The sequence below is a fragment of the Cynara cardunculus genome, unplaced genomic scaffold, assembly GCF_001531365.2.
Source record: "Cynara cardunculus var. scolymus isolate 2C unplaced genomic scaffold, CcrdV1 Un_Scaffold_2854, whole genome shotgun sequence".
In the NCBI taxonomy this organism is placed as follows: domain Eukaryota; kingdom Viridiplantae; phylum Streptophyta; class Magnoliopsida; order Asterales; family Asteraceae; genus Cynara; species Cynara cardunculus.
This window is the reverse complement of record NW_020201241.1, coordinates 35,351-49,743: the sequence shown is the minus strand read 5'-3', so window position 1 is coordinate 49,743 and position 14,393 is coordinate 35,351. Positions and strand designations below refer to the sequence as shown.

Here is a 14,393-nt window from a genome sequence, read left to right as displayed (position 1 = left end):
CCTCATAGAGATATGGGTTGAAAGCTATAATATCAGTGCATTGGTGAAGTCCGAGAGGAATACCTTCAAAGTAATTGGTAAAAATAGTTGTTACTGATTGCATGCTGTAGGAATCTGTCAGCATGGTTTCATGCTGTAGCATTTTGACAGCATTGGTCGACTAGAAATAATTTTATATCTCACTCAAAAAGTCATACACCCTAGCTTGCTTTTATATTCTGTTATCTCCTGTTTTTAGTTGTGTTAACTCTGTTCTAATCTAAGTCTTCGAATTCGYCTTCTGAAATCATTTCCTTAACTTTACTTTCTTTTAAACTTTTACTACGATCCCTGTGGACGATATCGGTACTTGTACCACTTTTATTACTTGAAAAACGATATTGGGACTATTTGTATACTTGCTTTTGGTCCTAATTGTTGTTTGGGGCTGTGGTGTTTCACGGCCCATCAAAGCTATACACTAAAAAAAAGATAAAGAAATACAAGATTTACAAGATTGAAAGGTTTGTTTAATATAGATTGTTGAAGTTGATGTAATCTGGAACATCTTTTCTTTGCATCTTACGTCTGAGCATTTCCTTTCGAATCTTGCGGTCCATCATCTCTCCATATAGATCATGATTCAGCCAAGTTCTTAGATATTCTAAGTGATCTATTGGGAAGATATGGAACTCAGATATTCGTTGAAATCTATATTGACCATCATAGTCAATGAACATAAGTCCATATTCAGGTTTCACATGCACTGTATTGGGTATATAAGAACCCTTTTCAGATAGTGACATATTCAACATTGAGATATCTGACTTCTTTCTATCCTTGAAGAGTTCATCCACAGGAAATTTTGTATCATCCTCGTTCTTGTTGATGGACCTTCTTTAGGATCAGAAAGATTCTTTCTTCGAGAGAGCTTCTGTGATAGAGGAGGAACCTCGACGATCTTCAACACCTTGTTGAATAATTCATTCAGAAGTTCTTCAATGTAATCCTTGTGCTTGGATTTGGACTTTTAGAAAGCCTGTCAAATTTTGAGCCATTCGTAGAAACCATACTGACTGAGGAAGGAAGTATAATCAGTGACAACATCGTTGTTCTCTCAGAATATGACCATTGAAATAAGTAGAGCACCATTTTTCATTCAACCACTGATAGTAACGTTTGAGATTTTGTGTGGGCACATTCTTTTTTTGATCCTTTCTCTGCACCAGTTGAGATGACGATCCTTCATTTTTAGCACCCGTTGTCTTTCTCGTTTAGCTTCTGCCAAGAGTTGGGCTTGAGCACTAAGTGGATCTTCCCTCTTGAATTTCCCTTCAGCAAGTGACTGGTCAGCTTGATTCTTAGCTAACTCCAAGCTGTCTTTAAGTTGTAGTTGATGTTTCTCAGCTCTTGTTCAGCACGTAGGGATTCTTCACGTTCAACTTCTAAAAGAAAATCAAACTCACCACATCCATAGGTACGAAGAGGAATTTTTACTCCGGATTGGTCTAGTTGACTTATCAGCTGAGCCATCCTCAGGTCTTCTTCAACTTATGAATACTTAAGTTGTCTAGATGACTTCCTGGGTTTTAGAGTGTTGACTTCATCTCCATCTTCATTGTCCTCTAGGGTTTCAATAGATAAGATATGGTTTGAGAGACCAGGAGGGTTTGTTGCAGAGAGAGGTACAAACCTGGAAATGTCTACATTCTCAGATTGACTGATCGCCCCAAGAACTAGGGAGAGGTTTTCATCAGCCACTCGTTTTCCTTTATCTGAGGAGTGTTGGTTTCTTGATGATTTATCCCCCTCGAAAGCAGGTTTTCTGATGAAGATTCCTTTTGCTGGTAGTATTGGTATGATTTGGACGTAGAAATCATCATCATCGTCATCATCATCATCATCATTACCACCAAGATCAGTAACTGTATTTGGAAGTTGAGGTTTAGAATCCTCATCATCATCATATTCATCTTTATCATCTTCATCACCAACATTTAGAAATGTAGAGGTGGAAGAACGAATGTCTTCATGGTCAGCAGCAGTATCCACGACGTCATCGGCATCATCATCATCATCGATGGATTTAGGGATATTTTCCCTGGCATCCTCAGTAGCCAACTTCTCCATAGTCTTCTCACCAAGGTCCTCATTAGATTTCTCTCCCTCTTTGTCATTATCAACATTAACAACTGAGAGAGGTAGGCTAGAAACTAAATCTTGATGGTGAGGTACGAGGTCTTGCAGCTATTGCTCGATGGAGATAATTGCTTCGGCTTGATGAAGGTTGAATTTAGCAACCTTATCCAGCTAATGACGATCAGATACAATAAAGGAGGGTTCATGGACAGGTGTTGGTTGCTGAAGAAGTTGGAAGATCCGTTCAAGGAGCTCACCATGCCTGGAGAGTGCAACGACAGCTTCAGAATTCTGTTAGACTTCCATCTTCATGACGTTCAATGTTTATCTAACTTTACGCACCTTAGCTTGGACAACAGATAGGCCATGAGTCAAATCATCCTTTGAGAACATTCCCTATTGCACTTCATCCATCTTGTCGAGGACAGTTGTGATGGCATGGAGCAGTAGCTTGACATCCCCAGCCATGTAATAGGCTTCAGTCTCGGGGACTGGGGGTTCATTCTCCAAAGAAACTATAGAGATAGGAGACCATTGAGCATAAGAGAGCTTAGTGTTAGTAACAAAGAAAGAAAGGGAGGTTTGTTGTATACCTGAGGGGTCATCAATAGTATCTGAAGAATTACCACTGGGCATCTTAAATGCATTTTCTTGAGAATCAGCAGCATGTATCTGAGGAGTTCCATAAGAAGCATCCTCAGATCCTCTGGTGCTGGCTTCACCAATGGCGGGGACAACCACCATGGGATCATTAGCACATGAAATAGAGACCAAAGAAGAAGGGGAGGAGAGAACGGTTGAGAATAGAAGTGGAGGATCAGTCGTGGCTATGCTGGGAATCACACATTCTATGATTTGAGTCATTGAAGTGATTGGGGTAGGAAAGACAAATACAACAACAACTAAAGAGATTGTTGAAGAGGTAGAGAGGGAAACAACAGATGTCTCGGAGGTAAGGCGAATTTCTATAGTTGACACCTATTGAGAGGTCTTAGCTAGTTTGGATGGCTTATCCTTTTTGGATTTCTTAACCTTCTTTAAAGGAGTAACAGGGGATTCAGATGGTGTCCTCTTTCGAGGGAGATAGACTGAGGGGGGTTTTATCACGGTCGTAGCTACTGAAGAAGAAGAAGGAGGAGGAGGAAGAGGAGCATTGGCTATCATAACATTGTAGGGAATAGACCAATGTCTAAAGGCTTGGCCTTGTGATCAAGAATCCTTGATCCAAGCCGACAGATAGGGAGGTCTATCTGAGTGGGGTACCTGGTTGCTAAGATTCTGAAGAGAATGCCACTCAGAAACTTGGTGCAGGGGACCACCTTTTCTCGCTGACGCTTGTTCAGCTTCAGTACCAGATCGTCGAATATGATTTTCACGAAGTTGATGTTGATGTCTCTGATTACTAAGCAGTTGATGTTCAGCGCCACGCGACTTGCTTGATCATGGCCACTAGTCTTTCCACTCATTCACTAAATGATGTGCGAAAACAGGTATTGCAAGATCACGGATATCCCATTCTTCTCAATTGTTGTCAGCGGCTTGTTGAGGTCAGTGTTGGAGTCTTTCTTCAGAGGTCAGTCATAGCCAATATCGTCTAGAATTTTGACAATATGCTCAATGTTTGGGTCTCTAGCATAGGGAACGGACATAGGAAGTCTAAGAGCAGTCTGAACGGTTGAGAAGTTGTAGCTTACTATCATCTGGTTGATCTCATAGAAGATCTATACAATTGATGTTCCATTCTTATCAGTCACCATCTTTGCTTCAGTAGTATACCAGAACTGCCTCAGGATATCCTTCACCATTACAGGTAAGAAGGTGAGGGCGTATCCTAGAACACCGTTCTTCAAGAACTTAGCAGCATCTACAAATGGGGTTTGTCTGCAGGGATATCCAGAAGTGCAACGTGATTGTTGGGCTTGATTGTGATGTCTTCCAAGACAAAGTTCACGCGTTGAGCAGCAGGCATTTCTGTAATAGTGAGAACAAAAAAATGGAGTTGTGCATAGATTTATGTTACAAAGCACTTTAGGAATAAAGTTTGAAGAATAAACTTTCTTTTGAAAAACCAGAATAAATTAGGGTTTTCCAGAAGATGAGGGTTTTAGAAACATGGTTAAAATAAATCAAGAAGAAGAATGATTCCCAAAACTGGTTGTTTGTATAAAAAAGAGGGAATGACGTTTTTCTATAACAAACAAGTTTCTTGAAGAATAACAGACAAAAATAAGAATTTTACAAACTTTTTTCTTGAAAAAAGGAGAAGAAAACTGGTTTGAAAGGGTTTTCTAGGAGTTCTTACTTGCACAAAATGTAGAGAGAGTATTTGTGTTTGCTTAAGAGAAATATGAAAGGGTAAGATATATATATATATATATATATATGTGAGATGAGAGAGAAATAGGAGAGAGGAAAATGACGCTTCAAAAACATGTGCAATGATGAATTCCTTTGCACGTCATTTTAAGGTGAGTGTGTAGAAAAGAAAATGGGCGAACGTGTGTCAGAAAGACGTGCGTGATACCATAAAAAAATTTAATGACGTCATAAAATATAACCATTCATTATCCTTTTTCTTTTAAAACATTTTGATCACTAAATAAGACACGATTCAACGATAGTTTTAAGTTTTTTTTAAAACAAAAGATCACTGAATAGGGATAGAGTTTAGTGATAGTTTTAATTTTTAAGAAAAGAAAAATATACATTAAAAGAAAGATACATTTACTAAAGAGTTCAGGGATAGATAAGAAACACTGAAACATCTCTTTTAAAATATTTTAATCATTGAATGAGAAAAGTATTTAGTGATAGTTGTACGTCTTGAGAAAAAAGAAGAAATAAGTAGACATACCTTACAGAGAAAGATACATTTACTTAAGAGTTCGGTGATAGATTAGAAACACTGAATCATTGCACTTTGTATCACTGAGTCATGCTTAGTGCTGAAGAAATCAATCCTCAGCGTTCAACATTCCAAGTTCGCTGATTAAAATATTAAATCTTGTTTCATCAAGAGGTTTTCTAAACAGATCAACTAGTTGACACTCAGTGGGTACGAAGTGAAGTTTAATATTATCATTCATAACATGATCTCTTATAAAATGATATCTTATCTCAATATGTTTGGTCTTAGAGTGATGTACATGGTTGTTTGCAGTTGCAATGCACTACTGCTATCGCAATAGATATGGATCTTAGAGAGCTGAAGATCATAATCACTGAGCTGATTTTTCATCCAAAGGATTTGGGCACAACAGCTTCCAGCGGCTACATATTCAGCTTTATCAGTTGATGTAGACACCGAGTTTTGCTTTTTACTTGTCCAGCTCACCAACTTTCCACCTAGAAGCTGACAACCTCTAGTGGTGATTTTCCTATCTATCTTGCAACATGCAAAATCACTATCTGCATAATTAATTCGAAACCTAAGTTTTTGGGATACCAAAGGCCTAGATTAGGAGTATTCTTCAGATATTTGACTACGCATTTTACAGCAATAAGATGGGATTCATTGGGTTCAGAGTAATATCTTGCACAAAGACAAGTATAATACATGATATCAGGTCGGCTAGCTGTAAGATATAGCAAGGAGCCAATCATTCCTCTATAAGTAGTAACATTTACATGCTTTCCATTTGGATCCTTATTCAGTGTTAGAGGAGGAGCCATTGGAGTCTTCATAAATGAACAGTTGGTTAAGTCGAATTTCTTCAACAAATCCCAGATATACTTACTTTGACTGATGAAAAATGCCTTTACCAGATTTCTTAATCTGAAGACCTAGAAAATATGTCAATTCTCCCATCCTGCTCATATGATATTCTTTCTTCATGCGTTTTGAGAAGCGAAAACATAAAGAGGGATTAGTGGAACAAAATATAATATCATTGACATAAATTTGGACTAGAATGATATGTCCCTTGACTTACCTAAGAAATAGGGTCTGGTCAATTTTTCCACGGAAAAATTTCTCAGAGATGAGAAATGAAGAAAAAGTGTCATACCAGGCCCGAGGGGAATGTTTTAACCCATAAAGAGCTTTATCCAATCGATAGACATGATTAGGATACTTTGTGTCAAGAATCCCTAGAGGTCGTTCAACATAAACTTCCTCCTGAAGTTTTTCATTAAGAATAGCGCTCTTTACATCCATTTGGTAGACTTTAAAGTTCTTATAGGTAGCATAGGCTAGAAAGAGTCGAATTGCTTTGAGTCCAGCCACCGGTGCGAAGGTCTCATCATAGTTGATGCCTTCTTCTCGTCTATATCCCTTAGCAACAAGACGATCCTTGTTACAAGTTACAATTCCTTGTTCTTCCAACTTATTACGACAAACCCATTTGATTCATATTACATTTTTGCTAGATAGACGCGAGACAAGGTACCAGACTTTGTTTCTACCAAACTCGTTGAGTTCTTCTTGCATATTAGTTATCCAGCTTGAGTCAATGATAACCTCACTGATTTTCTTGGGCTCAACTAAAGAATGAAAGTTGACAAAGAGACAGATATTACCTAGATCTCGACCAGTCTGAATACCTGCACTTGGATCACCAAGAATTAGATCGATGAGATGATCTTTCATCCATAGTTGAGCTAGTAGATGATATAGATTATCACCTTCTGAGTTTTGGGGCTCAGGTACAGAAAATGAGGCTTTAGCAAAAGAGTCTTTAGCAACAACTTAAATTGTCAAAGGAGCCTTAGTGAGAGATTCGTTTACTGAGAGAGGTTTAGTGACTGAAGAAGATTCATCGACTGAAGGATCAATATTTGAAGTAGAAGGGGGGTATGTGACTAATGGGAAAGGAATCAATCCATGATGAGGATTCAACTTCGTTATTAGTCACGTATGGAATGATAAATAGATCATCGTCAGCTTCAGGGAGATCAGTGGTGGGTTGATTGTTGAAGGAAGCTTTAGGTTCTCCACAGTGAGATGTCATCTATTTGTCTAAGTCTTCGTCATCTTCATAGAAGGGTTTAGAGTTAGTTGATTGAGATTCATCAAACATGACAATAATAGATTTTTCTATTGTTTGTCGTTTTTTGTTGAATACTCTAAAGGCTTTGGATACTAAAGAATATCCAAGAATCATTCACTAGTTTTGGGATCAAACTTTCCAAGACGAACTATGTTGTTTAAGATGTAGCACGTACAACCAAAGATGTGTAGAAAGCTAAAAGAAGGCTTTCCGCTATGGAAGAGTTCGTAAGTTGTCTTCTTGAATCTCTTAATGACCAGCGACCGATTTTGAGTAAAACAAGCAGTGTTGATAGCTTCTGTCCAGAATTGAGTAGGGAGATGAGATTTGCTAACTATTTTGATCAAGCAGCTTCAAGTATCGTTCAATTTCTTCTTTCAACGACCCCATTTTGTTATGGAGTTCTCACAGCTGAGAAGTTGTATGAGATACCCTTGTACCATGATCACTCCTGATGGAGCGTACCTTGATGTTGTTCAGTACTTCTATGCGCTTGATGAACAAGATGATTATTTAGGTGCATCACTCTTAGATCTGAGAAATAAAAACCAAGTGTACCTACAAAACTCGTCAACAATAACGAGCAAGTATTTCTTTCTAACCATGGATTGTACATTGATAGGACCAAATAAATCTATGCGTAGTAGCTAAAGTGGAGAAGTCACTAAAGAGACTTGTTTTGATTTAAAGCTAACCTTTGTCTTATTTCCTCTTTCACATGCTGAGTAAAGAGATTCTTTTACAAAAGAGTACCGAGGTAGGCTAGTGACAAGATCTTTTCTAGATTGCTCGTTCAGCATCTTGAAGTTGAGATGAGAATGTCGTTTGTGTCATAACCAGTTGATATCTAAAGAGGCTTTAGAGAGAAAACAACTATTCTTAGTGAAGGAAGAATCGATGTTGATAACGTACACATTCACTTGACGAGATCCTGTTAGAGCGAGGTTGTCATCTTTGTCAAAGACATAACATGAATTCTTCTGAAATTCTACTGTGAAATCTTTATCACATAGTTGACTGATGTTGAGAAGATTATGCTTCAGTCCTTCAACATATGCAACACGTTTGAAGATCGTTGCACCGTTGGTTAATATACCGAAGCCCTTGGTATGTCCTTTTTCGTTTCCTCCAAAGGTCACGGAAGGGCCTCTTTCATCTTAGTAGTCTGAGAGCAAGGTTTCATCTTTGGCCATGTGTCTTGAACATCCACTATCTAGACACCATATGCCTTTGACTTACTGCAATAGAAAAGATATTTAACTTACTTTGGTACCCATTTCAGCAGAGTTAGATGCGACATCTTTCTTTACTAACACTAAAGGCTTAGAGTCAGCATGAGTCTTCACTGAGCCTAAAGAAGAGGGGTCAGTGGTATTCTTCACTTTAGTCGTTTTAACAACTTTAATGGTTGATTTCACTTTGACTGGCTCTTCAGCCTTAGTTACTTTCTTTACCTTGGCTTGCGAACCAAATTTGGTAGCTGAAGAACACTTACTGGAGGCATGAGTAGTCTTACCACAGTGATGACACTTTCAATAGCTGAAATAAGCTTTAGGGTCAGAAGAGTCAATAAGAAGAGAAGAGAGACAAGCTCCAAGAATACCTTTCTCATTTGTTCAAGGAGGAACAAATGAGGGTTTAGATACCTTAGGTGAAAGATTCACCTTTAAGCTTTGGGCTAGATCTCTATGAGCGTTCAGAGATCTTTGAACCTGAGGAAGAAGGTTTACAAGCTGAAGGAATAGAACAGGTTCTATTAGACTTGTTGTCCTTCTTAGAGAGAAGAGGAATGCTGACAAATGTTTTACCTTTGTATTTGGATTTTGAATACTGAGAGGAAGAAGTGTTAGGAATAGAAGAGACAAAAGTACCAAACTTAGGCATGGACTTGTTAGGGACACAATCTTCATGATTATAGGAATATCCTAGACCACTCATTATCTTGCGGGGATCTGAGCGTTAATGATCTCAATGGCCATGAAACCGTCCTTAAATGGTAGCTTTCTCAGCCTTGAGTTCAACAATTACTTGCTCACACTCAGCGATAACCTGATTTACAATGCTTATCCTTAAGATTTTCTTCAATCTTAGTCACCTCTTTGATCTTAGAATGGAATTTCTCTAATTTTTCTTGTAAATCAAGATAAAGTTTTTCAGCTTTGGATCTGCCATTCAGAGCATTGTAAAGGTCAACAGCCAGCATATCTAGTGTAGATAGGCTATCACAGAAAGAAGTAAAAGAAGGGTCATTTAGATTACATACCTAAGTAGAGGTCGATGGAGAGGAATCACTAGAGGATGATGTCTCAAATGGTTCATCCTTGACATCCTTGGCCATAAGACAGAGATAGGTCGTGTTTTCCTCGTCCGAAGATGATTCTTCAGATGAATCAGCCCAGCCAAGTTCTTCAGTGACAAGACCTTTGCCTTTATGTTGGAGATTCTTCATCTTCTTGTACTTCTCCTTCAGTTTCAGATATTTTTCATCTTTAGATCTGAAAGAGTATGAGAGGTGAAAAGATGGCTTTGCAGCTTTCTCTGACCTGCATTCACTAGCAAAGTGTTCTTTGCGTTAACAGTTATAGTAGTTTGCTGAAGCCTTCATCAATAGGATTTGACTTTTGCTTATCAGCAATGGTCAGGGAAGGAGATCTGCGGTAGTTACTTTTTCTGGCGAACCTTCTGAAAGAGTTAGTAAGGAGAGCTAGAGACTCATAAAAATCTGATAGATCAGTCTCTGTCAAGTCCTCAGAGTTAGAAGGATCTAACTCAGTGATAGAAAGAGAAGAAGAATGAGTAGAAGAAATAGAAGGGTCGGCTGAAGGGCTATCAGAGATCAAAGCTAAAGGAGAGCTTTTCATTTCTATGGAGTCTTTAAGAAGATTCTTTTTCAGCTGATGGAATTGCTCATGATTAAGCAATATCCCATAAAGAGAACTGAGGGAAAGGGAGGACATGTCCTTAGACATCTTGAGAGACATGGTATAATTATCTCATGATTCTGGAAAATATTCAAGGAACTTTGTTAGGATCTTTGAGTCAGAATATTCTCTTCCAACTGTCCTCAAATCAACAAGAAGACAATTAAAACGTTGATGTACTTCAAACAACAATTCAGATATTCCATAAAGAAAACTTTTATATTGTCTTACTAGTTTATCTTCCTCGATTCTTGTACTTCAGAAGTAACTTCATATTCAACACAAAGAGTGTCCCACATGATTTTTGAGGATTTTTGCTTCATCATGGAGCGATAAACCTCATCAGGAAAAGACATGGCTATTATAGATCTTGCTCGAGTATCTAAAGCCATTTTCTTCTTGTCTTCGTCACTCTACTAATGAGGGAGCTTCAGAATCTGCCATTTAGAAATCACGGCAGTCGTAGCAGTAGTAGGAACTACTGGAAAAATTGCAAATGTAACATAAGGTCCATTTTCAATGTAGTATGAAGTCTCAAGATCCACCCTTTAAGAAAAGTGACATTCGCTTCTTCGAGAGACTGAAGTTGTCTCTGATGAACCGGGGAAGTTTGGCAAAAGACCTATTATCGTGAAAGATTATGCTTGTGTTTTGCAAAGCCATTTGAATGGTAAATAAGTTATCTAGAAAGAGGAAAAAATAAAACAACAATAAAACACTAAAACAAACATTGCACTTATACCACTTGTTGGTTTCGGCCGTATCTACAAGAGTTTATAGGTAACAGTTTATAGAAGGGGGCGGGATGAATATACACACAAATGCTTTCACTTTTAAAAAACTTATATTGATAAAGCAGACCAATACATATATTAAAGATTGTTTATGGAAAATATAAGATACAAAACTTATCTAAATAATCAAATAAACACACAAGTTACAGAAAGCAAGAAAGAAAAGACTTTCTTAAAGAAAAGGTTAAGAAGGTCTTGTGCTCTTCATTTGGTCAGAGTGGTATGGAGACAGAGAAGACAACTGAGAAGGAAAAACTTCTCAGTTATTTATACCCATTGCATTAAATGCAATTCAGACGGTACAAAGCACGTGGCAAGATTCAAGAGATGAGTTTGTTCTTTGTTGTAGACATACAGTCTTTGGCCGTATATAAAAAGTAGTCTTTCACAAAGTAGCTAAGCACGCTTGAAGACAGTAGAGTGACTCCATACAGTACTTTACTTTAAGAGGTATGAATTTGTCCTTTGTGTGTAAAAGGACAAGACAAAAACTAATCTTGTTCAACAAGATTCATCTGACCGCTGACACTAGAACAACGCTGAGGTTTCTTCATTGTTCGCTAAATCTTGAGTAGATTTCACACTTGTGTAGACGAGCTTGTTGTCAATGAAAACCGCATCAGATCACGAACTTTCTTGTCTCTGTCTTTAGATTTATCTTCCATATCGCTCAAGGTTTTGTGGTGTGAATTTTGTCTTCCTGAAGAATACTTGTCGCCGAGGAATTACAATACATGTTCAACAATCACTGAACAGACCTAGTGATGATTGTTGAAGCTGAATATAGAGATAGTACATTTTGTAAGGTAAAAAAGATCATCATCAAATCACAGAGAGAAGATCAACAATTGTTTAGAAAAGTTCTGAAACTTATCTTTCCTCAAACAATCTGTAAAATTCTGTATTGATCTTCTTTAGCAATAAAAGATTTGAAGTGAAAGCTGTAGTGTTTGTATTCATTCCCCCTTCTACAAATTGTTACCTATAAACTCTTGTAGATTCGGTTGGGAACAACATAAATTAATATAGATTTTCTTCTAAAACTTATTTTAACAAATCCAAAATTTAAAATATATATAATAGTCAATTTAAAATTCTTTTAATTAACATATTATATTATTTTAATTTTTCTTTCTTATCATGTTTGTATTAATATATTATATTATTAAATATTTATTTTAATTATATTTTAAAATATTATAATTGAAACTAATTTTGCATGAAGTTTTATTGGTTATTTGACATGCCTATTGTCTGGGTAAAAAAATCACACATTCTACTTACAAGGATAACACTTGCACCTATCTAAAGACATATTGTACAGTAGTCACTTGAGATGGCGTCTTAACATTTCACGACCGATTGTCACCTATAAATTGTCATCTATCGCATGTCGCATGTTACATTTCACCTCTAACATGTCGCTTATAATTTGTCACATGTCACTTGTACTGATCCCTGGTCATGGTCAATGAAGACGTCTCAGAAAGATAATTGTCTTATTTAATCAATCCTTATTAATGGAGAGGTTATAACATTCAATTAGCAAAAGGTTAGATCGATAATTATGACATTAATTATCATGGATGTAGCTCCCGACATCATTATTATCGTAGTTGTAACTCCCGAAATCATTATTATTATGATTGTAACTCATGCAGGCATTTGGGTCAATATATCCATGACCAAAGATGATATCATCCCCGACTAAGATATCCACGTTCGATTAGACATGGGAATGGGAGGGGACCTCAATCCCCGTCCCCGTCCCCATCCCTACCGGGGAATATAATCACATCCACATCCCCATCCCCCATCGGGGAACGGGGATCTCCGACAGGGAGAGAATTTTTTTTTTCCGTTTATATAAGTTATTTTAAATTAAATATGTGAGAGACCATACATGTATAAATCTCAAACATTTTCAATAAACCTAAAACCAAAAAAAAATTCAATTAAATCCAAAAAAACTTAAAGTTTCGTGTATCAAAAGATATTGAATATTATAAAACCATATCGAGTTCGAGTAATATACAAAATTTATCGAGTAATTGTATTTTGACTTGACATCCAAAATATAATATATTAACATAAAAAAACAATTTAAATTATAAACCTAGTTAGGAAATACGAAAATGAACTACCGCTTTAGTTGAAATAAATAATACATATATATATATATATATATATATATAATTTCTTAATTAATATATATAACGGGTACGGGGCAGGCCGGGGAGTACCATACACGTCCCCGTCCCCGATTTAGCGGGGAATCCCCGTCCCCGACGGGGCGAGGCCCATTCTCATGCCTACGTCCGACTAGAATATCCTGGACTGGGATATCCTCGATTATGATATTCACTATTATGACATAATCCACAATTATGATCCACGATTATAATATCTATGTCCGACCAGGATATCATCTATGACTAAGATATCCTCAAGCTACGATTATCCATGATAATCATGGTTATTCGATAACAGTGACAACTTTTAGTTAACCTCGACCATCGAAGATATTATCCTCGATGGGACTACTTTCATCGATTAGTTGCTGATATCTCTAACAATACTAAAATCCATGACTGACAATCAGTGGCAGTCAAGATCTCAGATAATTATCTTCGACGACTATATCCTATATTATTACTAACGAATATTTTTCCTCCGATAACATTTACTTTTATCATTTTCGTCTCATCAATACTACAAACATAACTATTGGCCGTTACGACTAATATTCAATTGCGCCATTAAGACATGATGTTACAAGCATTATGACATTAACCGGCAGTTACAAATGCTCGAGTATAAATTGAGAGACCAAGGCATCTGAAAGGCCTCAGAATCATATTCTACCCTCATCATAAATAGTTTGGCATAAATTATCCCTTGTACCATTTTTAGCCAAAACATTTATCAGTTAGTTTTGGTCAAACATAATTTGTTCATCAGTTAGTTTATTACCTACGAGCTAACTTATCAGTCATCAGCTAGTTTGGCAAGCATAACTTTAAAAATCCTTATAGTGGATGGTCTTAGAGCATCCCTGACATATTCTCTAAAAACAAAGTTTGCTTTCTGTTTTGTTTCAACAGATAATTTATATTGTTCTCTAAAATAATGAAAACAAGAGAGGGGATCTAAGTTTAGAAGATTCTCTAAAACTTAGTATGAGAAGAGAGAAATGTTTTTTTATTAAAATTGAATTATTATTATTATTTTATATAACATTTTTTAAAACGTGTACTGAAATTATAAAATTATTGTATATTTTAATAAAATAATTAATAATTTTTATAACATTTTAAAAAACGTATCCTGAAATTATAAAATTATTGTATATTTTAATAAAATAATTAATAATTTTTATAACATTTTAAAAAACGTATCCTGAAATTATAAAATTATTGTATATAAAATAATTAATATTCAAATCTCTAAAATAGAAAATCTGTTGAAGTTTGAATGTAATTTCTTAAAGAGTTTAACTTTTATTTGTATTTTTTAGTATAAAGATTAGGTTAAAGATGCTCTTAAAATAAAGGGTTTTTTTACCAAAATGA

At 36.4% G+C, this 14,393-nt stretch overlaps 1 protein-coding gene across 1 annotated transcript; it reads right to left on the bottom strand.

Annotated features, from left to right (window-relative positions):
- Positions 1-1,530: 1,530 nt before the first annotated feature.
- On the bottom strand, positions 1,531-2,109 carry LOC112503303 (protein starmaker-like). Its single transcript, XM_025107367.1, has one exon. It carries the CDS (start codon positions 2,107-2,109, stop codon positions 1,531-1,533), a length of 579 nt encoding a protein of 192 aa, XP_024963135.1.
- Positions 2,110-14,393: the final 12,284 nt, after the last annotated feature.

Bases quoted from the DNA above. Each gene is read 5' to 3' on its own strand.
- LOC112503303 (XM_025107367.1), bottom strand. From the start codon at position 2,109: ATGGAGAAGTTGGCTACTGAGGATGCCAGGGAAAATATCCCTAAATCC.